The 26,659-nt window shown below is 40.5% G+C and overlaps 2 protein-coding genes across 37 annotated transcripts in view; one reads left to right on the forward strand and one right to left on the reverse strand.

Annotated features, from left to right (window-relative positions):
• SORBS1 (sorbin and SH3 domain containing 1) overlaps positions 1-20,563 on the forward strand; it is a 270,925-nt gene extending 250,362 nt beyond the window's left edge. For 32 of the 34 annotated variants that reach the window (XM_061634693.1, XM_061634692.1, XM_061634696.1 and 29 more), the window contains 4 exons: positions 12,846-12,905; positions 14,555-14,613; positions 15,310-15,422; positions 18,052-20,563. In XM_061634693.1, coding sequence (XP_061490677.1) covers positions 12,846-12,905; positions 14,555-14,613; positions 15,310-15,422; positions 18,052-18,119 — 300 coding nt within the window. In that variant the 3' untranslated portion in view covers positions 18,120-20,563. The remainder of the gene's footprint in view (positions 1-12,845; positions 12,906-14,554; positions 14,614-15,309; positions 15,423-18,051) is intronic. The other 2 variants (XM_061634717.1, XM_061634703.1) reach the window with 1 other exon arrangement.
• Positions 20,564-24,163: 3,600 nt separating this feature from the next.
• COG3 (component of oligomeric golgi complex 3) overlaps positions 24,164-26,659 on the reverse strand; it is a 115,779-nt gene continuing 113,283 nt past the window's right edge. The window contains exons 23-24 of one of the 3 annotated variants that reach the window (XR_009763878.1): positions 26,164-26,335; positions 24,164-24,591 (exon numbers count right to left, since the gene is read on the reverse strand). Coding sequence is in view for 1 of the 3 variants with exons in the window: in XM_061634728.1 (XP_061490712.1) it covers positions 26,306-26,335 (30 nt within the window). In the remaining 2 variants the exon portion in view is untranslated. Of the gene's footprint in view, positions 26,336-26,659 lie in introns of all 3 variants that reach the window. The other 2 variants (XR_009763877.1, XM_061634728.1) reach the window with 2 other exon arrangements.

Raw genomic sequence — 26,659 nt, forward strand, 5'->3', positions numbered from 1 at the left:
CCCTCAGAACAGTATTAATTGACGTTAATGACAAACACACTCACTTGTTTAAAAAAAATATATAACCCCTTTCTTGCTTCAGAGTTTTATACTCAAAGAGAGTCCAACTGCCTGGTACAGAGATGGGCCAAGGTACCTAGTTTGAGTGAAAAAGAGCATATTTTAAGTATGCATATATCCCTGTCTCTGAGATACCTGGACCACCCTGGAATCCAAAGCAGCTGAGATCTGAAGCTGTTCGAGAAGCTACTTCAGAACCTCAGGGGGGCTTCTAAGGAGGGTGTTTTTTTGTTTTTTACTCATTTCATTTATTTTTATAACCATCTTCTAGCTCTCCATAAATGGAAAAATGTCCAAGAGGAGGGGGTGTCATTCTGTGATTGACAGGTTTTGGTTCCAATCAGGAAATAATTTGCAGGACCCTGGTGCAATTGCTCTAATTGCACCAAGGATAATCCAGCTTTGCTCTCACACACAAAGTAAGTAAAATGGCTGCTGTTACAACAAGGCTTGTTCTGAAAGTGAGGGAATGATCTCTGCAGACTTGGAAAGAGCAACATCCACAGGAAAAAATAGGTGGTACAAGTAAAGCATCAATTTACCACAGGTCAATAGCCATTTTGCCACACATGGCAAGTGGCAGCTGTGTTGGACATCATGGGTCTAGCAAAATAAAGCAAACAAGCTTTCTCCAATACAGTATATAAAATTAGTTTACTCGCAACCTCTTTGTCTATACAGAGATACATACAGGTATAGCTTAAATCAAAAATAAGAAATGTAAGAAAATAACAAATCTATAGTTTTCAGCTTCTGGCAAGCAGCCTCATGCCTGCTTGCTCGTATGATAACGGAGGATTCAAAAAGGCAGGACAGCAAGGCGGAGGAAGAAGGGGAGAGGAGAAGCAACAAACAAACAGCAAACTGTGTCACAGCAAGCTATAGAGTTACCCTGAATCTGGCCAGAGATGGCACTTTCCCTTAACCCTGCCCCCTAATGGTAGGTTGCCCTATTCCCCTTAGAGAGCTACAGTCCTCAGACCCTCTTTCAAGGGAACTCTGGGAATTTAGTGCCGTGAGGGGAATAGGGATCTCCTAAAAATTCTCAGTAGCCTTACAGTTCCAAGTGCCAAGGTTGCTGGGTCTTAACCCCTAAGACCACAGCCCTTGTGAAGCACCCTCAAGATGCCAGCTGACCAGAGTGGTGAAAAGAACCAGAACCAGCCCTGCCAGATAGATTTCTGCCCCCCCTCCAAAGGGAGAATAGCACCACCTTGAAAGAGGGCTTGCCTGGGATTCCAGAGGAAGCAAGAGCTAAAGCCACACTCTCTGCTCCTGGAGCCTTAAGCTAAAGGTTACTCAGTAGCCTTGTAGCCAAAAGGGACCAAGGTGCTGGACTTCCTGAGTCCCTGAAAGAAAACACACAGGTAAATATGAGGTAGCTTTATGAATAATATTAAAAGTACAGATAGAAAATATGTAAGTGCATAAATACAAACATACATAACAAGAGCAGCATCAAAATTCTTTAAGCCAGTTCACCCAACAAGGGTTAGGGTCAGAATATCAAACATCAAAAAGCCAGTTGACAAATAACTATAGGACTAAATAACAAAATGTACCAGCAGAATTTCAGGATAATAAATATTGGACCCTCTGAATATAACAAGTCAAGATCAGAATGGAAAGCAATGAACAAATGATTTCAAAGTACTTTTATAGGATCAGCATAGCAACAGAGAGGCAGATCCTAAGACCAATCAGAAAAGGCAAATGGACAGAATATTCTGGACCTAGGCATGCAGGACCAATCAAGGGGCAAATGAACAGACTTTCTAGGCCTAGGTCCTCTGAGAACATCACAGGTGTGATCACAATGTGAATCTAATTAGCAGAACAGCCATAGCCTTGGAGAGACTGTCTTATCAAAGAAATGATCTCACACTACCAAACAACTGAAGAAGCAAACTGGCTTTTCTTAAAGGCTGGCTTGCAGCTCCCATTTTACCCTTCACACAAGATGGTTTCCCACACTCCTTCATGGCAGAGGCATGTTTACAAGCCAAAACAGGATTTCTTGACATCAAGCACTCTTGGGGAGGAAGTCATAGAATCAAAGAGCTGAAAGAGGCCTATCAAGTCCAACCCCCTGCTTAATGCAGGAATCCAAATTAAAGCATACCCAACAAGTGGCTATCCAGCTGCATCTTGAATGGCTCCAGTGTCAGAGAGCCCACCACCTCCCTAGGTAATTGGTTCCATTGTCATATGGCTCTAACAGTTAGGAAGCTTTTCCTGATGTTCAGCTGAGATCTGGCTTCCTGTAAGTTGAGTCCATTATTCCATGTCCTGCACTCTGGGACGATCGAGAAAAGATCCCAGCACTCCTCTATGTGACAACCATTCAAATACTTGAAAAGTGCTGTCATATCTCCCCTCAGTCTTCTCTTCTCAAGGCTAAACATGCCGAGTTCTTTCAGTCTCTCCTCATAGGGCTTTGTTTCCAGTCCCTGATCATCCTCATTGCCCTCCTCTGAACCTGTTCCATTCATAACTGTTATAGTTGTATAATAACATGTTTTATGTTTAGTGCAGAATGAGCCTTTATCTGGGTGCAGAGGGTTTTCTGTTGTTTTTAAAGTTTGACTTTTTAAAAAAGGGTCAATGCCCCCTTTCCCTTGGCTTCAAGTGTCTTTCTTAGAAAGTGCCTTGCGGACAACACTATATTTGCCATGCTCCTGTTCCATACTTGATGAAGTGTATGACATATATATTTAAAAGCGTGGTGAGGGGGTTTGAGAGTGTTGAAGAAGCTGACAGCAGTGCCGTCAGGAGTCCGACCAAGAGGCTAGACTTCTAGCAGGGGCACCCAAAGCTGAGACACCAGACTAAGATGCATTCAAACTCAGAGGAAGGCAATGGTAAACCACCTCTCAATACCTCTTGCCACGAAAACCCTATGAACAGAGTATCCAAAATGCAACACGAGATAGTGCTGGAAGATGAGACCCCCATGTCAGAAAGCACTCACCGAGCTACTGGGGAAGAACAAAGGACAAGTATGAGTAGTGCTGTGACTAATGACTCAGCTGGGTCAAAGCCGAAAGGAAGCCCAGAGGCTGATGCGCACAGATGTGAAAAGAGAGTCCAGAGTTGTACGACGCACACAGTAGGAACATGGAATGTGAGAAGCATGAACCAGGGAAAGTTAGAAACTGTCAAGCAAGAAATGGAGTGTATCAACATTACAATACTTGGCGTGAGTGAATTAAAATGGACTGGAATGGGACATTTTCAATCAGGCAACTACAAAATATGTTATGTAGGAAATGATAGATTAAAAAGAAATGGGGTTTCTTTAATAGTGAGAAGTGATGTAGCAAAAACAATTAAGAGCTATAATGCAAGGTCTGAGTGAGTTATATCAATGAGATATAACGGGAAACCTATTAACATATCCATCATCCAATCTATGCTCCAATGGCAAATGCAGAAGAAGAGGAATTGGAGAGATTTCATGCAGAAATACAGGAAGAAATTGATCACACACCAAAACAAGATGTGCTGATAATCATGGGGGACTGGAATGCAAAAGTAGGGAACAGAGAAGAACAAGGAATTGTGGGGAAATGGGGCTTAGGAGACAGAAATGAAGCAGGAGAAAGACTTATTGAATTCTGTGAAGCCAATGATTTGTTTCTTGCCAACAAGAGTTTTTGAACAACCGAAAAGATAACTGTACATGTGGACATCACCAAATGGCCAATATAGGAATCAATGTGATTATATAATTGGTAGCAGAAGATGGAGAAGTTCCATACTTTCTGCAAAAACAAAACCAGGAGCAGACTGTGGTACAGATCATGAACTGGTCATATCGAAAATCAAAGTAAAGCTAAAGAACAACAACAAAGCAATCATAATGCCTAAATACAATTTAAATAACATCCCAGACAAACATAAAGATCAAATAAGGAACAGATTTGAGGTTTCAACTTAGTTGACAGAGAACCAGAAGAACTATGGACTGAAGTCAGAGATATTATCAGGGAAGAATGCAAAAAGACAGTCCCTCTAGTCAAAAAGAAAGACCTCAATGGATGACTGAAGAAACTCTTAAAATGGTTAAAGAGAGAAGGAAAGCAAAAGCAAAAGGAGATAGAAACACAGTCAGAACCCTAAATGCAACAATACAGCGACTAGTACATAGGTACAAAGAGAACTATTGCAATGGTTATTGTATAGAAATGGAAGAGGACAACTAAAAGGGTAGAACAAGAGCCCTATTCCAAAAAAAAAAAAGATTAGAGAAATGAAAGGGAAATGTCAACCAAGGATAGGGATGTTGAATAATCAACAGGGGAACACACTGACTGACCGAGATGAAATAAAAGGAAGATGGAAGCAATACACTGAAGAACTCTATAAAAGAGATGCAAAGATGACAGATTCATTCATGGAGGAACCATATGATGAAGAACCAGAAATTTTAGAATACGAGGTGAAAGCTGCTCTTAAAATACTTGGAAGAAACAAATCACCAGGAACAAATGGCATACCGATAGAGTTGCTACAAGCTACTGAGACTGAATCTGTCCAAATTTTGACAAAAATATGTCAAGAAATATGGAAAACTAAACAATGGTCCACAGACTGGAAGTGTTCCATATAAAGCCCAATTGCAAAGAAAGGGGATCCCATGGAATGCAGTAATTATGGAATGATTGCCTTAATATCCCATGCAAGTAAAGTAATGCTCAAGATTATACAACAGTGGCTCTTACCATATATGGAGCGAGAAATGCCAGACTTCCAAGCTGGTTTAGAAAGGGAAGAGGTACCAGAGAACATATCATACTTTAGTGTTCAGTGATACATTTTTGCATTTGAGGACGTTTTCTCATAGCTGCCCTCCCCAGTCCTAGCCTTCTTCTGATTTCTTGACTATTGTCTCCATTTTGGTTAACGACTGCACCAAGGTATTGATAATCCTTGACAAGTTCAATGTCCTCATTGTCAACTTTAGTTACATAAATCTTCTGTTGTCATTATTTAGTCTTCTTGACGTTCAGCTATAGTCCTGATTTTGTATCATTCAGACCAGACTATGTATGGATGTGAAAGTTGGACAGTGAAAAAAGTGGATAAGGGAAAAATCAACTCATTTGAATTGTGGTGTTGGAGGAGAGTTTTGCACATACTATGGACTGCGAAAAAAATAATTGGGTGTTAGAACAAATTAAACTAGAACTATCACTAGCAGCTAAAATGATGAAACTGTGGTTATCATATTTTGGATACGTAATGAGAAGACATGATTCACTAGAAAAGACAATAATGCTGGGAAAACCAGAAGGGAGTAGAAAAAGAGGAAGGCCAAACAAGAGATGGATTGATTCCATAAAGGAAGCCATAGACCTGACCTTACATGATCTGAACAAGGTGGTTCATGACAGATGCTACTGGGGGGAGCTGATTCATAGTAAGTCGTAATTGACTTGAAGACATGTAACAACAACAAGGAAGGCACAGTATAATACTGTGTGTAATACAATTATACAGCAAAGGACACAGAGACAAACTATTTACACAGTTGCAATCATACGCAGATCCACAAATAACACAAAAAGTAAATCATAAGTAAGTAGGGCCAGAATGGAGGTGTGGAAGGGAAGTGACTTGCCTAATAAGTAAGAACACAAATTGGACTCTAGAGAGTTCAAATAACAGCAAGAATAAGAAAAACAATAGGATTCAGGATGGAATTAGAAAAGGCTGGGTGTGGAAAAAAGGAAGGTTCAGGAAACAAGAAAGAAAAGCACAGTTGCACAAAACCAGTCACCAGCGCCACACATGTTTAGGTGTTGCTATTCCTGTGAGAAACTAGCAAAGAGCACTGGAAACTCTGGCAGAGTAATCCTGTTTGGAAAAGTGCAAGAGATAGTTGATAGCTAACTCCTAATCCAATGCACATTAGTCTTGAGAGGTGCATATCAAGTCATTTCATATAGGAATTTCCAAAGATCAAATTCCTCAGTCATCCTTACCCCTCAGTTCTGTGGTTTGTTTTCTTCAAAATCAAAAAGATTTTCCCTAAAAAAAAATCAAATTGTTGTGTGGCAGTCACTTGGAGTTTAAGAAGCTAATCATGAGTTTGGCTTAAAATTATTGATTGAGTGTGGTGTAGAATGAATTGTGATGAGATATCGATATTTGATATAGCAATGTGAAGATGATTGTACCTTCAGCCAATCTCAAGTGACTGCTATGCTTGAAGGCAAGTGGGCAGTTCCTTTGAAAAGAGAAGGATAATTCTAAAGGAGAGTGAAGTTGAAGACACAAAATATAGAACATAAAGGGGAACGAGAGTGCCTGTTTGCCAGCACAGGCTTGGCTATCTCCACCTTCTCTATCTGTGCACCTGTTCTAGGAGCCTTCCAAGGGAAATTGTGGAAAGAACTGTTAGGGGACTTTGATTGCTGTGAAAGTTGAAGGAGTTAAGTTTATTTACTCTCTCTCCAAAGCTACACTGAATAACTTCCCTTGTGTAGAATTATTTCTGGCTCGGGAAGTAGGGTCTGCAACTGTTCTGCGTAAGTGGCTGGTCTGCCTTTTGGCAAAGAAAATTTTTTTTGTTTAAAAATGGAGGAGGGGAAGCAGGCTGAGGGCTATTCCTAGTGTTGGATTTTTCCTCATATGCCCCTGTCCTCTGTCAATGTTCATTTTGCTGTAATTGCTTTTTAATTTTGTATTCTTAATGTCAATATAGTCTTAATTAGGGAATGAAGAGAGCTACATAAGTTATGGACAGAGTAACTCGCTTAGCAGTTAAACACATTCTAGAGCTTTTCAAAACACTCCAAGACCAGTTATAGTCTTAGAAAACAAAAACTAAGTGGCAATGAAAGGGATTTTCAAGAAAAACAAAAAGATGTGATCAGTTGTTTGTTTTTTCTTCGGGCACGAGACACAGGATGTGTGTGTGTTTTGCTACTAGCTGGATGGTAATAAGGGCTCTTAATAATAAGTGGCAAAATATCATCCTAATTGTATTAGGATGCAGGGGGCACTGGCTTTTGTGCACCCAAGAGTTCCATAGCTAAAGGTACAGAGGACCAGGGTGCACCCTTCTAAGTCTAAAGATGATAGCAATTTCTTCCGCAAACACATGCTGCCTTGCCAAGCTAGGAAAGTAAGAGTATGAGACAAAATGAGAGGAAGGTGGAAAGAATAGAGGTGAACTGGTGCTGTCTGGTAACAATATGGTTAAAAAGATCCTTTTCACATGTTATGAAGCTAAATCAAAAGAATTGCAAGGGAGAGGTTACATACCATAACTTTAACAATACTTTGTTGTTGTTGTTGTTATGTGCCTTCAAGTCGACTCCGACTTATGGCGACCCTATGAATCAGCGACCTCCAAGAGCATCTGTCATGAACCACCCTGTTCAGATCTTGTAAGTTCAGGTCTGTGGCTTCCTTTATGGAATCAATTCATCTCTTGTTTGGCTTTCCTCTTTTTCTATTCCCTTCTTTTTTCCCCAGCATTATTGTCTTGTCTAGTGAATCATGTCTTCTTATGATGTGTCCATAGTATGATGACCTCAGTTTCATCATTTTAGCTTCTAGTGATAGTTCTGGTTTAATTTGTTGTAACACCCAATTATTTGTCTTTTTCGCAGTCCATGCTATGTGCAAAGCTCTCTTCCAACACCACATTTCAAATGAGTTTTTTTCTCTTATCCGCTTTTTTCACTGTCCAACTTTCACATCCATATATAGAAATCGGGAATACCATGGTCTGAATGATCCTGACTTTGGTGTTCAGTGATACATCTTTGCATTTGAGGACCTTTTCTAGTTCTCTTGTAGCTGTCCTCCCCAGTGCTAGCCTTCTTCTGATTTCTTGCCTATTGTCTCCATTTTGGTTAATGACTGTGTCAAGGTATTGATAGTCCTTGACAAGTTCAATGTCCTCATTGTCAGCTGTAAAGTTACATAAATTATCTGTTGTCATTACTTTAGTATTTTTGATGTTCAGCTGTAGTCCTGCTTTTGTGCTTTCCTCTTTCATTTTCATCAGCATTTGTTTCAATCATTACTGGTTTCTGCTAAGAGTATGGTATCGTCTGCATATCTTAAATTATTGATATTTCTCCCTCCAATTTTCACACCTCCTTCATCTTGGTCAAATCCTGCTTTCCTTATGATATGTTCTGCATATAGATTAAATAAATAGGGTGATAAAATACACCTCTGTCTCACACCCTTTCCGATGGGGAACCAATCGGTCCCTCCATATTCTGTCCTTACAGTAGCCTCTTGTGCAGAGTACAGGTTGCGCCTCAGGATCAAGAATACTAAACCCTACTATATCCAAATATACGATTGTTCTCCACAAATTTTGTCTTAAGAGTTTCAGAAAGGTAGCTGAAGTGTGAGATTATTATTATATTGGATAAATATGCAGTATATTAGATATATTGTTTAAAAATCCCATTCTAACACTGTCTGTATTAAAAGCTTCCCTTCCTTTGGTAAATGAGGTAGTTCAGAATTCAAGTTGCATTGTGGATATAAATGGTTAGACTTTCTTTTAATCTAAATTGGAGGCCTCCTCCAAAATCTAACCATCTTGATCTTCAGGTAGTTTAGGAATGTTACTGCCATGTTGGTTCTTTAAAATGGGAGCTGAAACAGTAACTCCTGCAATCCATCAAGAGATTCTTATACATGAATGAATAAGGGCCATAAGAATGAATTTTACTTGTGTGCATGAGCAAAGGTGTAGTCTTCTGCAGCTGTCGTTTATGTCTGTGAAATGATATATTCCTGGTGGATTGTGTCCGATAACATGCTGTTTCTGCTACACTATCTTCAATGAATTTTCAGGTTCATACACTCTCCTTCAGGTTGAGTGGAAACTGTCACAGCAAACATTCCCAGTTATGTGGAGGGGGGAGATACAGAAAAGGGAAATGAGCAAAGGTGTGAAAATTTGAAAACTTTCCTTTTCTTCTCAAATTGTTCAGTTTCAGGGGTAACCATGTAAATCTGTTGCAGCAAAAGCAACAAGGAATCTTACACTTTAAAGGCTAACGCATGTATTACAGCATACGCTTTTGTAGACTAGAATCCATTTTCATCAGATGCATGAACTATAATTCTAAATACACATGTTTAGGGGAGGGATGAAGAGGAATGAGGTCAGAGAGAAATAAAATATTTAAAGGACAGACAGAAATACAAACATCCTGGCACTGGTGAATGTTGATGAGCTAATTAACACATAGTGGGATAAAAACCCGTAAACTTGATTCAAACCACAGAATTTAATTTTCTGATCAATTATAATGTAGCCATTTCATGCTGGCATTTCCCATTGAAGTTTCTCTGTTCAAATATGGCTACATTATGGTCATCAGCAGAGTGTTCTGTGATAGAATATTATCTGTTTGGTTTATGAATATTGCTTTTTTGATGTCTTATTTGTGTTCATAAATACTTTTGCACTGAGGCTAGTCTTTTTGTCCTATGTAGAATGCAGAAGTACATGACTGGCAGATAATAGCCTATATCACATTAGAAGATTATCAGATGGGCACTCCCCTGATGTTGTGGACTATCTTATTAGGTGCTGTAATCGTGTTGCCTATGCAGATAATATGAAGACAGAGTTGACATCTGGGTATTTCCAGGGTTCATTTGGGGGCTGTCTGAGGCCAAGGGCAGGCCTATGAGAGGGAAGTGTATTGTCCAGAATGAGCTGGAGATCATTGATGATACTTTGGAATGGTTTTAACTAGGAGCATTAGGTGAAAACAAATTATCATTTTCTCTTCTCGGTCTGTCTTGTAGTAGATTACTCCTGAGCATACTGGCTTTGTGTATCTGCTTTTTCACTTCATTGGGTGGGTATATAGAAATACTGTATATAAATCCTTAAGTTGCGAGTCTCTCTCCGACAAGTCAAAACAGATGCAGTGATATCACAGGACTAGACAATGGATTTTGTGTTGTGTTCTGAGTGGAAAGCCTGTAGGTATGTGTAGTGGTGCTTAGACATATAATGGATGTCTAGACATAGTAGTAGCTACGCAGTAGCATAGAGACAGTGAATTTGCTGCATGGACAGGTCTAGGCTCTGATTGATGGAGTAGGGTTATTAAAGTCCCGGTGAAATTTCTCAAGTGCCTGCTGCCCTTAAGTCCAGAGGATAAAGACGTTAGCAGTGTATCTCAGGTAGAGGAGAGGGTTTTGGGGACAGGAACGGAGAAAGTATTTTTCTAAGTCAGCTATGAAAATGTTGGCATCCTGTGGACCCTTGCCAGTGCCATTGATCTGCAGATACGTATTCTCCCTACAGTTGAAGTAACGGTGGGTAAGTACAAAGTGGCAGAGTTTGGTGACTAGTTGTGCTGCAGCACCATCAGAGGTAACATTCCTGATGACTTGTAGTGTCTTTGTGGAAGATGTTAGTTTAAAGGGCCTTGGGATCCATGGCTGTTAGGGTGGTAGTCTCTGGGAACTGTCAATGGGTTGTGGTTTGCTCTGTAGTGTCCTATAATGAGCTTGAAGTATTGGTGCCATATGGCCTGAGACTACAGTCCAACTAATGAGGTCCTCCAGCTGTGACAGTACCAGTGCCCAAACCTTTGGGGCACCCAGGTTTGCCTGATTGATGTTTTGATTTTTTGCAATTGTCACTGTCGGTTCTTCATGCATGTCATTTTCCTCTGCCCTCACTCTATTCCATTTCCCCATCACAGTTAACCCCCTTCAGCTGTGATAGCACCATTGACTGAAACCATATTTTTATCTGTCTGCCAGTTTAGGGTTAACTACATACATCTGATGATATGTATTCTAGTCCACAAAAGGTTATGCTTTAATAAATTTTAAGTTTCAGATGATACTTTTTGTTTAACTAGCTTCATCAAAGCATTTAATCAGAAACACTTCAGTTTGATCCTGTTTGTCTCCTCTGAAACCCTGTCAGTTACCTGAGTTAGGTAAGATTATATACAAATAGGCACATTCAGCTGGATACCGCCAGCCCCTAACAGGAGTGCTCCTGTTCTGGGCTGTAACCAGCACGTAGTACCATTTTGTATCCAACTAATATTGTAGTACTGTTTGAGGCTTGCAAAGAACACCTTTTTTTTCTTTCCCACCTTCCTGAAATTTCCCCACACTCATATAGTGCCAAAGGGCTGGCCGCGTACCTTGAACCAAGCACTTAATAACTGAAAGGGGAGTACGGTGTAGTCAGGATCTTTTTTTTCCTTTTGTTTTACCTTCCATGGTGTGCACCCCCCCCATACACAAATCCCCTAACTTTCATGTCTGGGATACTATAACTTATTAGAGGCCAATTTCCTTTATCTCCCTTTGTTTTTCCTGATTTGACACTTTCTGTATAGACTTAATTGATAGACATATATTGGCTTTTTGACTTCCATTTTCTTTAGGCACTCCCTCCCTCACACAGAGAAGTAAGAGCTACCATAGAAAACAGCATAGAAATCCACAACGTTTTAGCCTAGCTGTGGGTGGGCAGCAACCCCACCCTCCACCATCCTTGGCAATCAAAAATAGCAGCAAAATTGAGAGTTCTTGTCTTTGGTGTTCAGAATGAGGCCCTGACAATGAGATCAGTCGCCTCCAATGCATGGGCATCTGCAGGGGGCGGCAAGGGAGGCAGTTAACTCCCCCATCCCCATGAACCATAATCCTCAGATTCTCAACTTGCTGTAAACCGTCCAGAGAGCTTCGGCTATGGGGTGGTATATAAATGTAATAAATAAATAAATAAACTTTCATTTTGAAAAGATAGTAAGTTTCTACCATTTGTAGAAGCTAAATTATGAAGCAAAATGTACTGGCACTGTTCTTCTAATTTTTATTTGGATATAACTAGCCTGCTCTCCCTTTTCAGTGTTTTAATTCCACTCCCCCCCCCCAAAAAAATCCTCTATGCCCTCAATGTTCTGTAGGTCATGATCGTAGACCATGGCGGTGGCAGGGGGAGAGAGGTTATTTTAATTTAGAAACTTATGGGCGATATCCAGTGTTAGTCATACTCAAGGTAGACCCAATGAAATCAAAGTATGACTTAGTTGAATATCAACCATAGGGTGATTTACAAACCTGGGGAGTTCCTTGAGTATGAACATTACTACCTGATTTTCATGTGGGCCCCTTTTGCTCCTAAACTGATAGGGTTTATCATCCAAGCTTTATAATAGATTCTACAGCCATCACAATTCCCTCTAATAGCTAACATGAGTAATCAAGTGTTTAGCAGTTTGGAAGCAAAATGGGCCCACTTGAAAATGGTAACAAAGTACTTGCCCAAGGAACCACCTCAGAAAATACATAGAAGCCCTATGACCTTCAGGATTTACAAAATGTTGATGGCACAAAGATAAGAAAATTCTAGAATAATTCACCTCATTGTCTAGAGAATCCTTTCATCATCCCCTTGCTTCAAGCATTACTCATGTGTTTTCTACATATTTCTATTTTCCCCTGATAATTTCTCTTTAAATCATGGAGTTCTGAGGTTGTGCTCTTTGTGTCTTTCCACAGGAATTGTGTCATAATATTGTTGATCATGTCTTTGTTAACCCATTATTTCATCCTCTAGCTCCCTGCTTCTAATCCGTTCTACCACAGTCAAATTGGCTTACACAGCTCCATTATTTAATAATATCCAGCAATGAATGTCATTTATGTTGGGTTTTCTCCCCCCCCCCTTTTTGGCTTTGTTCATGATTTGAATTTGACTTGGTAGCACATATGCTAAAATGTCTCCCTTACCATGTGCTTTGGTGATCATGCAGCCTTCTCATCATTCATTGAGGCCAGGACCAGATCTCACAGAATCTGAAAAGAACTATGTGGTAAGATCACCTGAGATTCATCTCTGCAGCCTCATTTTAGCATAGTTCATACAGCACCATTCTCTCTATTTCCTCTTCAGTCTTTGTACTTCTGGAGATGTAGGCAAAAAAGCAGCACCCGCACACAAGAGGTATCAGCATACTCGAAGTGACCCTGAGGTTTGCAGATGCTCAAAAAATCTTTAGAAAGACACCCTAAAGGGAGTAAACCCCCAGAACCAGCTTCATAGGAACTCAGTGGCATAGAATGCTGACTGACTGGGGTGGAAGTGGGGACTGGCAGCCAGGTGGGAGGGGGAATGGAATGGCTGCAAAATGGAATGGGGAAGAGACAACTAGATGTTACATAGGTTGAATGAACCATCTCATTTTCTAGGGGGATCATTTCCTCATTCTCCCTGAAAAGCTATTTTAAATGTCCCTGGGTATGGAAATAAGAAGTCGTCGGAGAAATCAAAGATTTTTATGCAGCAGGGATTGGGAACCAATCTGCATACCACCTCATTCAAAGCAAGCGAAAAACAAACAAATGGAAACAAAGCTCCAGAATAGAATAATGACCCCCCCCCCAATACAGGCCAACAAGGGCTGAGCATGCTTAGGGGACCTAGAATGCTGGCTGACTGTTCATGGGTAGGTGAGTGGGAGATAGAATGAAAAACATCAGGAGGGGAATAGAGTGGAATGGCTGAAACCTTGAACAAAAACATTCAGGCCCCACTTGTAAAGTTTCTTTCTCTCACCTCCTTCCTGACATAACAGTCTAAAGGAGCCAGTATTATGAGTGAAAGGAGTCCCAGCACCAGGGCTGGGCAAAGCAGGAGGGGGGTGTATGTCAGCATTCCACAATGATACCTATTTTGACCTACCCATTATGCTGGCTCTTTTGTCAGCTCTGGCACAGTCCAAGTGAGAGGCAGGATCTGCAGGGCAAGTTGAGCCAGATGCCATCACAAACACCTGGTTTCTAATATGACAAGTCCCTGGATGGTCCCCAAGAGTTCCATGTGGAGTTTTGGTGGCTCAAGCACTCAGTGCCCATTCGGTGTTTCTCACTCCATCTGAACAGCAGCTGAAAGTGACTGAAAGGAAGTCTGCTATAGATGAAGAGGAGTTAAATATGTATATAGTACTAGGGGAGAGCTTTGGTTGCATGTATGAGCAATGTTTTAAAATGCCATACTCAAAACTGGCATTTATGAATGTGGGGTCCTTACTGATTAATTGTAATCTCATTTGCTGCTGCTGCTTTGTTACAAAACAAAAAACCCTAAAACTAAATAGCAAATTCTTCTGTATCTTGCCTCTATTTTTCCATGCTTACAACTTGGATTCCTTCTACACTCCACTGCCTGGAATATGTACCTGGATCTACCACTGTATTGTCTTACTGGACCTATGTGCTGCACCTGGATTGTCCCATCTCTTACTGACTATCCTCTCCTTTCCCTTGTTCACTGTTCTCTGATGTCCTCCCCTCCCCCGGATGTCAATACTGCCCCATCTCTACCATCCAGGAAACTGTTTGCAATGAGATCTTAAACATTGCTGAAAAGTCAGTTCATTATTGCAGCACAATTTCTCAGCCTCTTGTCTCTTGTCACAAGGGGCCCATTAGTGACAATAAATCATCTTTCATCATTTCTCAGCAACCACAAGTCCTGCCACTGGGAACCAGCCTCGACAGGAATCATGCACCACAAGATATGTAAGTTGGTCTGAGCTGTCGCACTTGCCCTGTTTAGCAACTGTTGGACATTTTGATGGATGAAATGAGCCCCAGATCCAGGATACATTATACAAATTTTAGATTCCAGTTTAATTAACTGTCTTGTTTATTACAAGGGACCAGAAATCACTTGTAGCGTTGACTGAAATCACTAGAGAAAATTGTACCCTATTGATTCTATCAGAGCTTTCCATGGTTTTTTTATATCATTGACCCAGGAGTGCTGGGGATGGATCTGTCGCACCTTGGCATTGGCTATTGGAATCCCTCTTGAATGATTTCATTCTCTCCTAATTGAAAGATCTCAGAAGACAATGAAAGCTCATCTCCCTGTAGGGTCCCGTAGACACTCTCACCCTCAGTATATGCACAGGATCACTGAATGATCCACACATTTTCACCTAATCTGGTCCTTTGGTTTCAAGATTTATCCACTGATTAATTATGGTGCAGAATAGGGTACAAGTGAGCTGTTGGTAGCTAAATACAGGATGATGATGATGATGATGATAATAATAATAGATAAGGCCTAGGGACGATAGAAGCAATTTAGATTCCTATCATTAATAGGATTCGGTCTCCTGCAAATCTCTGGCTCTGTATTTGTTAATGATGGATCAGTAGGTTAAATCTCTTCCCTCACCTCTCCCCCCCCCCGGTTTTATGCATTTCCAGACTTAGCTACCAAGCACTGTACAGCTACATCCCACAGAATGATGATGAACTGGAGTTAAGAGATGGAGATATCATAGATGTCATGGAGAAGTGTGATGATGGCTGGTTTGTTGGTGAGCATGCAACTGATGTGAACTTTTAACATTTTTAGTGGAAATATTTAATTAATTCCATCAATCAATTTACTTACAGACCAATTACACAAAGCTGACAGGAAAACCTAAAGACTTTGCTGAGCAATATTCAAACAATGGATGAACATGTCTCATGCAAGCTGCAGTAGACGTTGCACTGAAAAAAAATGTGAATCAAAATTTATACTTTCTCAGACTGACACAGACATTGATGTACTGCAGCAGGAATTTCTGCCCTCTGATCTACCAGTGAAACACATGAGACGGCACTAAGGTTGCAATCCAATATATGTCTACTCAGAAGGAAGTTCCATGGGTTCAATGGGACTTACTTCCAGATAAGCGTGTACTGGATTGCAGCCTAAATCTAAGAAGTGAAAAGGCTCCCCTAAACCACCAAGTTTAGTAAATAAGAAAGGAGAAATGCTAGAAATGAGAAAGGAAAAACATGTATTGAGTGAGAGCAACACTTCCTGGCAGAGGCCATGGTATGTTAGCAGTCTATATCTCAAAGCGTCTTCAAGACAAACAAATCATACATGCAAATCAAGTATTAATAGTAGCCAACTCTGTGAATGTACAGTAAGTGTAGCCAATAATTCAGAGACGTGATCCATTCTGAGTTTTCAGCCATTGATAAACCACCCTCCAAATGTAGGATAGCATTGGCTATACATTTTGGTATTCCAAAGAGGTTTCTCAAAAATTTATTTGATCATGGATGGGGTAGCTGATTTGGTATTTATTACAGAGACCTGGGTGGGTGAGCGAGTTGGGGGTGCCTGATCTTACCTGGCTTTGCCCCCCTGGGTATTTAGTGCAGCTTCAGTCAAGGTCAGGGGGAGGGGGCATGACAGTGATGCATAAAACTTCCATCATTCTTGCCAGGAGGCCGGTCCATCAGGGAGCTGGATGTGAGGGTTTGTACTTGGTATTGGGAGCCAGAACAGGATCTTGTCAGTGTACCATCCACCTTGCTGCCCAACCACTTCCCTGACTGAGGTGGCGGAGACATCTTTGGTATACTGTTGGAGAATCCCAGGACATTATTTCTGGAACACTTCAATATTTATGTCAATGCTGCCTTGTCTGGGCTGGCTCAGGACTTCATGGCTGCCACAATATGTTATGCACCCAACACATACTGCAGCTCATACCCTTGATCTGGTTTTTGCTACACAACCACTGGAAAGATCCAGTGATCTGTGTCATAGACAGACCATGCTCTGGTGAGGTTTGAATTGGCTGTGACTGACCCCCACTGCAGGGGAGATCAGTCTGCCCCCAGAGACTGATGAAATCTGTAGGATTTCTGAATGCTCTGGGGAATTTCCAGGAAGCATGGCTGGTGCTTCTTTTGAGGCCCTAGTTTCAGTGTGGAACAGTGAGATGGAAAGAGCCATCACCAGGATCACCTCTAAGCATCCTCCACAACTATGGGGAGTCCAGAAGGACTTGTTCTACTGAGAAGCACAGGTGATGCAAGTCCCAGCATGAATCTAACCAAATAGAAGTATGAATGGCAGTGAAGGGAGCATATCTCTTGGCCTCTATTGCATCTTCTGTGATGAATCACTGGTCCAGACCAGTGTGGCATCATCAACAGTGGACTACTCAGTAGCATGTTGTGAGAGATTTGTGAATTGCTTTGAGGGAGAAATTGCTCAGATCTGTGCTGAACTGATGCCACAATTAATTCAGCTTGTTGGAGGTCCTTGGAGCACCACTGAATTACAGCTTGTTGGATTGGTTTCTGTAGTTGAAGCCTGAGGATGTAGACAGGACAGTTGTGGTAGTGAGGCCAGCTATGTGCCCTCTTGATCCCTGCCCATCATGGTTGGTAAAATCTTGTAGGAGGGGATTGACTGGATAGTCCAGGGAGTGGTCGATGCAACTACAGGAGGGAGTTATGCCTACTCCTTGAAAGAGGTCCTCCTTGAAGCCATAAGTTTTCGAAAACTACTGTCCAGTCTGCCCTTCCTGGGCAAGGTGATCGAGAGGCTGGCCAGCTACAGGAAGCAGATGATCTAGATCCATTCCAGTCAGGTTTCCAACCTGGTTTTGGCACAGAAACAGCCTTAGCGGCCCTGATTGATTACCTTTATTGAGAGAGACAGGTGCAATGCAACCCTCTTGGTTCTCCTTAATCTCATAGCAGCTTTTGACAACGTTAATCATGGTGTCCTTCTGGAGCAACTGAAGGAGGTGGGAGTTGGAGGTCCTGTATTGCAGTGGTTCCATTGCTGCCAGCAGCAGCACTACCAGGATGTCGTACTAGGAGATTGTTGCTCGGCTTCATGGTTCCATTCTGTCTTCTATGATATTTAACATCTATATGAAACTGTCGGGGGCTGCTATCCCGGGATTTGGAGCACAGTACACTTTAGGGTATCTAGACATTTGATCTCTTTGTCATGACTGGAACACAAATGTAGCCCGTCTTTGTGAGTGTAGCTGAATTCACCCATTACTACAGCATTTCCTAGTTTGGATGCTTCCTTGATTCATCTAAAGACCTCCCTGAGATAGCAAACAAACAAGGAAAAGTCATCACCCACCTGCTCTGATCAATCATGCACAAATTTCTTCTTGTTTTATTTCTCAATAGGCACATCCAGGAGAACGCGACAGTTTGGTACTTTCCCAGGCAACTACGTTAAACTTATATCCCTATAAAAGCCATTGTCAGCCTGTTGAAGATTTCGTCAGGAGAGAGAGAGAGAAGGACCTGGGTTTGATATTAAAAAAAGATAATCAGAAAAGACAATTTTATGAATGCAGGTGATGAGAGGAGTAGTGAATGTGAATGTGGTGGACTGATGCAAAGCCCCACCTCCTTTGAAGGTTTACCAGAGCGAATTGTCAAGCATTTTATAATGCAACCTTCTATCTTATTTTTATCCTCGGGGGATGTGTGTGACATGATAAGGCTTAACTTTCATTCAGTATTGAGTATTGCTCTCCACAGTGAATCTGGGGGAAAGCAACAGGATGTAGTGAAATAATGGGGGGGGGGAGAGGAGAAAATGGAAACAGTTAATGCATTTTCGTTACAGATTGCAGCCTGGTTGGTAGAGGGTAAAGCTGGTATCTCATCCTGCTAAAATCTCATGCAGCTCTTGTTCACTACCTTTGGAAAGTGCACTTTAACACATATAAGAAGAGGCAGAGTTTCTGGAGACGCATTTTATATGGAAGGACACATTGCCAAGATCCTTATCATACTTTAGTCCTCTTTTAATTCACTGCACAAGATCTAGGCAGGCTGTATTCCCCTAATTTTTTTGAAGTTTTGATCTTGTATTTTGTTTTATTGGTTGATGATCTTAACTATTTCTACATTTAGTTTAACTAGTAAGTTAGGCAGTGACATTGACAGTGTGCCTTTAGATAGAGGAACATCAAATGGAAATAATTGAGTCTGGAACTTTGATTGTTAGAGTTACAAGTAAACAAAAATCTTGCATCGTATTCTGCTTAACATCCAGTCAAGTTCTAGGCATTTTAACCCACCTTTTCCACACACCTGTGGAAATTCTGAAAGTTCTGCATTGCATGTTCTGGGCCAAATCCATTCAGAATGACATCTGCGTAAATTCCCTAAAACTACATTTATGCAGATTACATTTGTGCCAGTTGTACTTGTGCAGATATTATTTTCCCAGTGGTTTGTGAGAATTTAGTACATTGTATTTGTGTGTGCACTTTGGATGAACGTTGCATAAAACACTACCACATGCATTTGTACAGCGCAACTGTTACCACAAATCCTTTCTTATCCTCTTAACTGTCCTAACGCCAGGTGGAGGATTTTTATTTTTTGATGTCAGGTGCACTGATTCCAGGCATGGGCGACTCGTGAGCTGATTTCCCAAGTTGACTCCTATCAGCCCAAATGGCAGAGCAGAGGATTGGTAGTGTGAGCAAAACTGATCCCTTGTAAAGGAAGCATTCAGAATTCTGTACAATTCTGTTACCTAGTCAAGCTCTACAAAAGCATCCTCAGTTGTGGATACATTCTGGCAAAATATTCCTGAATGTGTCTTTTTAGAATTGATGGTAAATACAATTTCTGGCTGCCTCTTCAAAAAACGTAGGAAGTAGAAGAACCTGTGCATCTGGATTTCTAAAATCACTGCTGTTTGGCTCTCCTTGAATTAACAATTCTCAGACTGCAATCCTGTGCACACTTACCAAGGAATAAGCCCCATTATGTTCATTGGGATTTATTTCTCAGTAAACTTGCATAGAATTCCAGTGTCACTGTCCTTGCAAAGCAAACCTGTTGTTTTTATTTTGTTTAAAAAGAAACGAGGATGTGTTAGATTCCACTTCCTGACAACAAGCAAAGATTTAGAGTGTCATAAACTGTATTTATTAAATATAAAAATCCTATTTTTCTGCTGATGCTTTTACTCCATTTATTCACAGTAACAGCAACTAACTCACAGTCAGCATGATTGCAGTTGTATTAACTGTGCTCCAAAATAGCAGGATTTCTTTTTTGCTGACTTTCTTCCCACCCCCAAGATCAGCCAAAAAATCAAAGTGCTTTAAATGATTGTAAATATGTATATTTGCCTTTGTATAAACTTACAAATAACTTATATTAAAAAAATTAAATTCATTGAAAGCTTTTTGAAAAGGGCAGTAAATATGACTTTTCCATTTTTATTTATATCAAGTAATTATTCCATGTATGGTCACATGAAATAAGGGGTTAGAAAAATTACAGATAAATTACAACTAAGTCACAAAATGCCGTTTTCATTATTATGGAAGAGTTAACATGTTCATAATTAAGGATTGTTAACGTTTGCCTGCCGCTTTTGTGAGTATGTGCAGAAGATGGTCCCATCAAATTGCCTCCTGTGTTTTAATACTTGTTATTTGCAGTCTTGTTATCTTAAGCAACATTTAAATGTGGCATTAAAATGACAGGGTTGGACAGGTGCAAAGTAGCTTAACAGCATTGGCCATATGTAACCATCTTAATGCCATCTTTAGTTAATACACATTCTTGTTCATACATCCTTCCCAACAAAAGGTCACTCTTGTGTTTGTTTCCTCATTGCGTGGATTATTATTTGACAACTAATAAAGGGAAAGATTGGATTAAAGGTGTGTTCCTTTATATACATGATTTAATAAATACCAGCCCAGCCTGATGCAGTGGTGCCTGTACTTACAAAAGAAGAGCCTGTTGGATCAGGCTAATGGCCCATCTAGTCCAGCAGTCTGTTCTCACAGAAGCCAGCCAGATGCTTATGGGAAGCCTGCAAGCAGGACTTGAGCACAACAATATTCTCCCCATTTGTGATTCCTAGCAACTGATATTTAGATACAGTAGGGCCCCGCTCATACGGCGGGTTCCGTTCTGGACCCCTGCCATAAAGCGGAAATGATGACAATGGGACGTGTCGCGTGAAAATGACGTCAAAATGGCGCGTGACGGGGGAAAAACGCCATAAGAACGGAACAAGCGCCTTAATGCGGGGACTTTTCCTAATTGAAAGCCGCTGCATTAGCAAATCGCTGTAAAGCGAAGCGCCGTAAAGCGGGGCCCTACTGTAAATACTACCTCTGACCATGGATAGCCGCTATCCATGGCATAGCCATTATGGTTGGTAGCCATTGATAGCTTTATCCTCCATTATTTATTTATTACCTTTATATCCCACCTTTCCTCTAAGGAGCACAAGGTGGCATAGTTCTTCCTTTCCCATTTGAGCCTCACAACAACCTTGTAAGGTAGCTTAGACTGCAAGGCAGTGACGGGCCCAGGGTCACCCAATGAACATCATGGCTGAGTGGGGATTAAAACCCTGGTCTCCTAGTTTGTAGTCCAATACCCTAACCTAACCATTACAACACACTGGCTCTCAAATTTGTAATCCTCTTCTAAAGCCATCTCTTCTGTTATCCTTGGATACTGTTTATGGGAACAAGCCTGGGATGTGAATGAGAGTATGCAAAAGGGACAATCCTTACCTGAGCTACTTCATTCCTGCACAGATAACTACTGCATATGTGTTTACTGCGCTAGAACACATAATTGGGTGTACATATCCCCCATCCTGTGTGAGCCCCCCCCCCCAATAGAAGAAGCCCACATTGAGGGAGGGTGGACTCAGAACAAAGTTTACCTTTCAGAAGTGGCTGGCAAAACAGACTTTCAGATGGAAATGCAGGAGTACAGTAATTAGTGTAATTAGTAAAGGGTGCTGAGAGTTGCTAGGAGATGCCCTGTTCCCCTCACAGAGCTTCAATCACAGCAGCTGACTGTTAAACCACTCTTGACTATTGGAGCTCTGTCGGGAATAGGAGTCTCCTCTCAGCACCCTTCACAAACTACACTTCCCAGGATTCTTTGGGGGAAGCCATGACTGTCTAAAGTGAAATAAGGTCTGGTGTGGGTGTGGCCCCGATTAGGCAAACCCAGCAGCTGTGAGTCTGGCTTTTAGAACACTGATAGTTCTTACTGAGCATGCCGAGTCTTATTCAGTTCAATGCTAAATTTATTAAATTAATTAAAAATCAGCCAGGTATTTTTTTAACTTTTAAACTGCAGAAGATGAGTATGGGGCAAGGTCAGTAATAGGATTACAGGCACTCTGTGAATATGGCTGGTTTTTAATGAATTTCAACTTATTATGAGAATGACCGAAAGAAGCCCCAAATGGGTCTGTTTTTTCTCTCTTTTTACACTTTGAACTCTTGATTCTCTCTGTTTTGTGTGGCATGGGGAGTATTTTCAATTTAACATTGTGGAATGTTAAAAATCCATGCTGACTATAGTATATAGCCACTCTCGTGGCTGTATAATCTTTAAATATCACAAAAGTGGACAAACTAGCTTGTTCATGTGAGAGCTGAATCAGTCTAGTTAATGAACATAATTAGTCCATGTTCATCATTTACTGAACTGTGCATAAGAACAGCCAGCTGTACTATGGCCTTCCCTCCACCATCACCACCACCCAACCCCATGATCCCTCCCAAGTTATTTACAAAGCATGTGTAAGATTCTCTAACAAGCCTGCAATTGTATGTACACTTTGGTGCCAGAATGCTGTTTGAGGGGGTGGGTACGTGAGGCTCTTTAAATTTATACATTCCACAATTCAGGAGAGATTGAATGAACACTGCATATTCCTTGCAGCTGGGCAATTTTTAAAACCAACCTTCTCTCCCTGTCCTACCTTTCATCTCTTAGAGCATTTACAGCATAAACCTTGAAGCATCAAGATATCAGCTCTCTTAATAGCAAGATACTCTCCAGAGCACATTTGGGGGGCATACAAGAGGCTGCGGGGTTTTACGTATTTTTTTTAATCTCAAGCTGTTGCTAAACTCACAGGAGCAAAGCCAGTAAAAATTTGGGAGTTTAGCATAAGACAGCATCAGATAGTACAGCCATAGTGACGCTCGTTCTTCTCTCCTGTTCTTCTCTAATGCCAACCTAAACCAAAGCTTAGGCTGCTATCCATCCCACTTACGTGGGAGTAAGCCCTATTAAACACTAAGAGACTTACTTTGTGTGACATGTATATTACTGTACTGTAAGTTAACTATGCAGTGAATTATTAAACGAGTGGCTGGTTTTTAGGTCCTGCAAAGCAGGAGACACGCCTAAGCCTCTTTGCAAAGTTTTCACGTTTGCCTTTGGGGAGGGAGGATTCTTTAACATCCACCCACACTTATTGTATAGTACTAGTTGCAGAAAATAATTTCCAGAGACCCCCTAACCTTAGACAAATCCACCCAGGAAAGATGCATCCTAGTTGCTAGGGGAGAAGGAAGGACAAACTATGGAGACTCCAAGGAAATGAGACAGGAAAACTGCACCGAAGGTCAGGGGAAAACAGCAGCTCTTCAAGACTCCAGGGATTCCTGTCACCTGGTGTCCAAACAACTCACCTATCAGTCAGTGTGACTTCATGCATTGGCTAAAACCACTGACGTGGGAGCAGCGGCTCATCTCACAGAAATCACTTAGAATGGTACCTGTACATTTTGTTTCGTAACTTTCTATTAGGGCTAGAGACTTTTAAAAAAGGAAAAGGAAAAAGAAAAGTTTGGGACCTCTGCATGTGGGTGGGCCATGAACACCGTGCTGCTGACCGCTATAGACATTAATGGAAAATCCAAGATCCTAACATAGCTCAGACTGGGCAATAGAGTGTCCACACACCTAACATGGACTGCTGGAGGAATGGACTAAAATATCCAAAACAGCCCAAGGAGGACTGGACATGTTCAGTGGCCACAGAATGCTGAGTGTCTGTTGAGAGGAGTGAGAAGAATGAAAATAGGAGAGGGGGAATGGAACGGCTAGCTGCCTGCAAACTGAAAAGGAATGCTCTGCAGTGCAGTTTGTTGCAGGTTCTATTTTGTTTATTGTATATAGAACTTGATTCTTGCTCAGTATAATGAGCAGTACAACATTCTTTAAATATTTTTCTGCTACTTATGCAGCTAAAAAGGTGCTTCATCTGACACCTCTATCCTTTTTTATTAAAAGTTATTTTTGCACCTGCAGTATTTGTCCCAATTAATAAAAGAGAAGAGCTTGCCTTCAAAAGATATTAAGGACTTTCCTGAAGAATCCATTCCTTTTTTGAAATCATACCCAACTAGCCCACAGTCTACAAAATGAAACTATCCCTAAGTAAGAAAGCAAAACTTTATTTAAAAGAAAAAACAAACAGGAACATTGGTCAAAAAATAGAAAGAACCTTAAATTCATGTGTTTTAAATTATGTATACTATTTTTATATGTAAATATCTGAAACAGCAGTTTCATACAAGTCTGCAAATTAGCAAGGACACTATATAACAAGATCACGGGGGGGAACAGCAAATATTCAGACTTAGAAACAGAAGGATTTGGTAAACATATTTCAACTCTTCACAAAACATTTGATTAAAATACATTGTAACTTCATACAGCAATCATATACTAATTTGCTTGGAAAACATGATACAAAGTCCACAAGACAGTATTTTACAACATAAAGAAATATATTTTGCAGTAGCTAAAAAAGTTATTCAGCAGGTACCAGTTGTCTTGTCAAATGGCTGGTAAGCAAGCAGCTTGTGACTACTTTAAAAACACACCAATGATACACTGAAAAAATGAACCAATCTATAAAGAAATGAAAGCAAGATCATAACGATACTTAATATTTCCATCATATTTAAACTCAGTAAGTTTAAAGGCTTTTTAATTAACTACACCCCCACCATGAAGATGACTTTTCCCTCCAAAGGAATTTTAGAAATTAACTTTAAATGTCAACATACATACAGGACATTTACATTTTTTTCTGTGCATAAAAAGTGCTACTTTCTTTTGTTCCTTGCACTGCTGCTAGTCTCCTGACTTTTTGAGCCATTTTAGTATTCAGATGATCTTAAAAAAAGAAGTAGTGAAAGCAGCGATGGCAAACAGCATCTGTGGCCCTTCAGCCACTATTCACCTAAAGCCAACATGGCCAAAAGTCCTGATTATGGCAGATGTAGTCCAGGGACATCTGAAGGCTCACAGGTTAGCAACCCTTGGTTTAAAATAAACTAAAAAGCAAGATATAAAGTTGCCACAAGCAAGAAGGCACAGTCAGGCTGGAACAACTATTCTTAGCCTCCACCACATTCTACAAAACCATTTCCAGTGTTTGATCTATTTTTGGATCAGAATTGCCTCTTAAATGCAGGGATGATGTATTCCAATCAAATGTTTATCTCATCAGAGAACACATCCACTGTCTTATGCAGGAGTATTGGACCTCTGAATAATACAAAGTTTCATTAAGAAAAAAAAGACACATAAAAAGTTCTAATGAAACTGCATTTTTATAAAATGAAAAGCCACTTCATACATAGAAAATTCATACTTGGAAGGAACTTCCCTACAGAAATGCTCACATTACTTTTGTGTAAATTATAATTTGTGATGATCTTACAGCTGCATAAACATATGTAGGGAAGTCCCAGCCAATCACAGCACAAGATTTCACATTATGCCTTACCCATGGAACAAATGAAGGAAGGCCCTCTTAATAAGCTTCTTCTATTGTATCAAATCTTTGTGGACTGGCAGCACATGACTGCACTCCTCAACTATTCCCACCCACCCCTTTTATATTAAAATTTCAAAGTCCTCCAAAATCTCTAGTGCAGTCTTGCTTTGTAAGCAATTAAATGGAGTTTATGATACAGCTTTCTTTGCACATCCCATGCACACAATGTTATTACAACAAATTTGGTTTCTTTTCAGAGTATACAAATTTGTGAATATTGGCAATCAGTACAAGGGTTAAATATGCTGTGAAAGACTCACAAATAGTAGAATATCTTATTTTCACAATGTGCTTAGAGGCTGATTCACATATGCACCTAAATAATTTGATATGCAGCTGAGTGGTTTCCACTGAATAAGTGATGTGAAAGCTCCATCTGTAGCGTTTGATCCAGAAGCATTTACACACACACCCTTACTTTTCACAACTCACTGACTGCAATACCATGACGACTTGCTTGTGTATGTGAATGTGCACTTCAGAAGATACTATTAAAATAGTGTGGGAAGGTTTGTACACAAACTTGGAATTTAATTCCAGCATATGTTTTCACTCAAGGAAAGCAGTTGCTGACAATAAAAGCTAAAAATTGTACTGAATCTTCAGCTTTACATATATAAAGAAGTGTTAGAACATACCGGTAGTCATCTTTTTCTTGTTCAATTGGTATTCTAACAGATGGATTATATTAAAAACAGGTAGGATGGTACACCCCAAGTCTCTCTTAAATGTCCACCTCACTGCTTGACACACAATGTGAAGAGGCTTCTCAAAGTTGTACTACTTTGTTATTGACAAAAGGAGGTTTATCTGAAAGACAAATGGTAAGAGGTTCTCTACTGTAGCACTCTTAATGGGCACAGATGTTTTATAGAAACAGGAGAATTTGGGTCAAAATGTATACTCCATAATTTAACCTAAGTACACAAATGTGCTGTTTTTCACCTAACAGTTTCAATCAATGCAGTGCCTAAAATAAGCATCTTGCCTTATCTTGTACTATGCGTTAAATCTAATACTATTTTGTCACTATTTCAAGGGTCTTGAATGAGCTACTTGACTAGGCAGCTCTAGCTGGGAAATGGAAGGCATCATAGGAGAAAAAGTGCTTGTTAATTGGGAGCACAATGTCTT

Source organism: Rhineura floridana, chromosome 7 (assembly GCF_030035675.1).
Source record: "Rhineura floridana isolate rRhiFlo1 chromosome 7, rRhiFlo1.hap2, whole genome shotgun sequence".
NCBI classification, from domain to species: domain Eukaryota; kingdom Metazoa; phylum Chordata; class Lepidosauria; order Squamata; family Rhineuridae; genus Rhineura; species Rhineura floridana.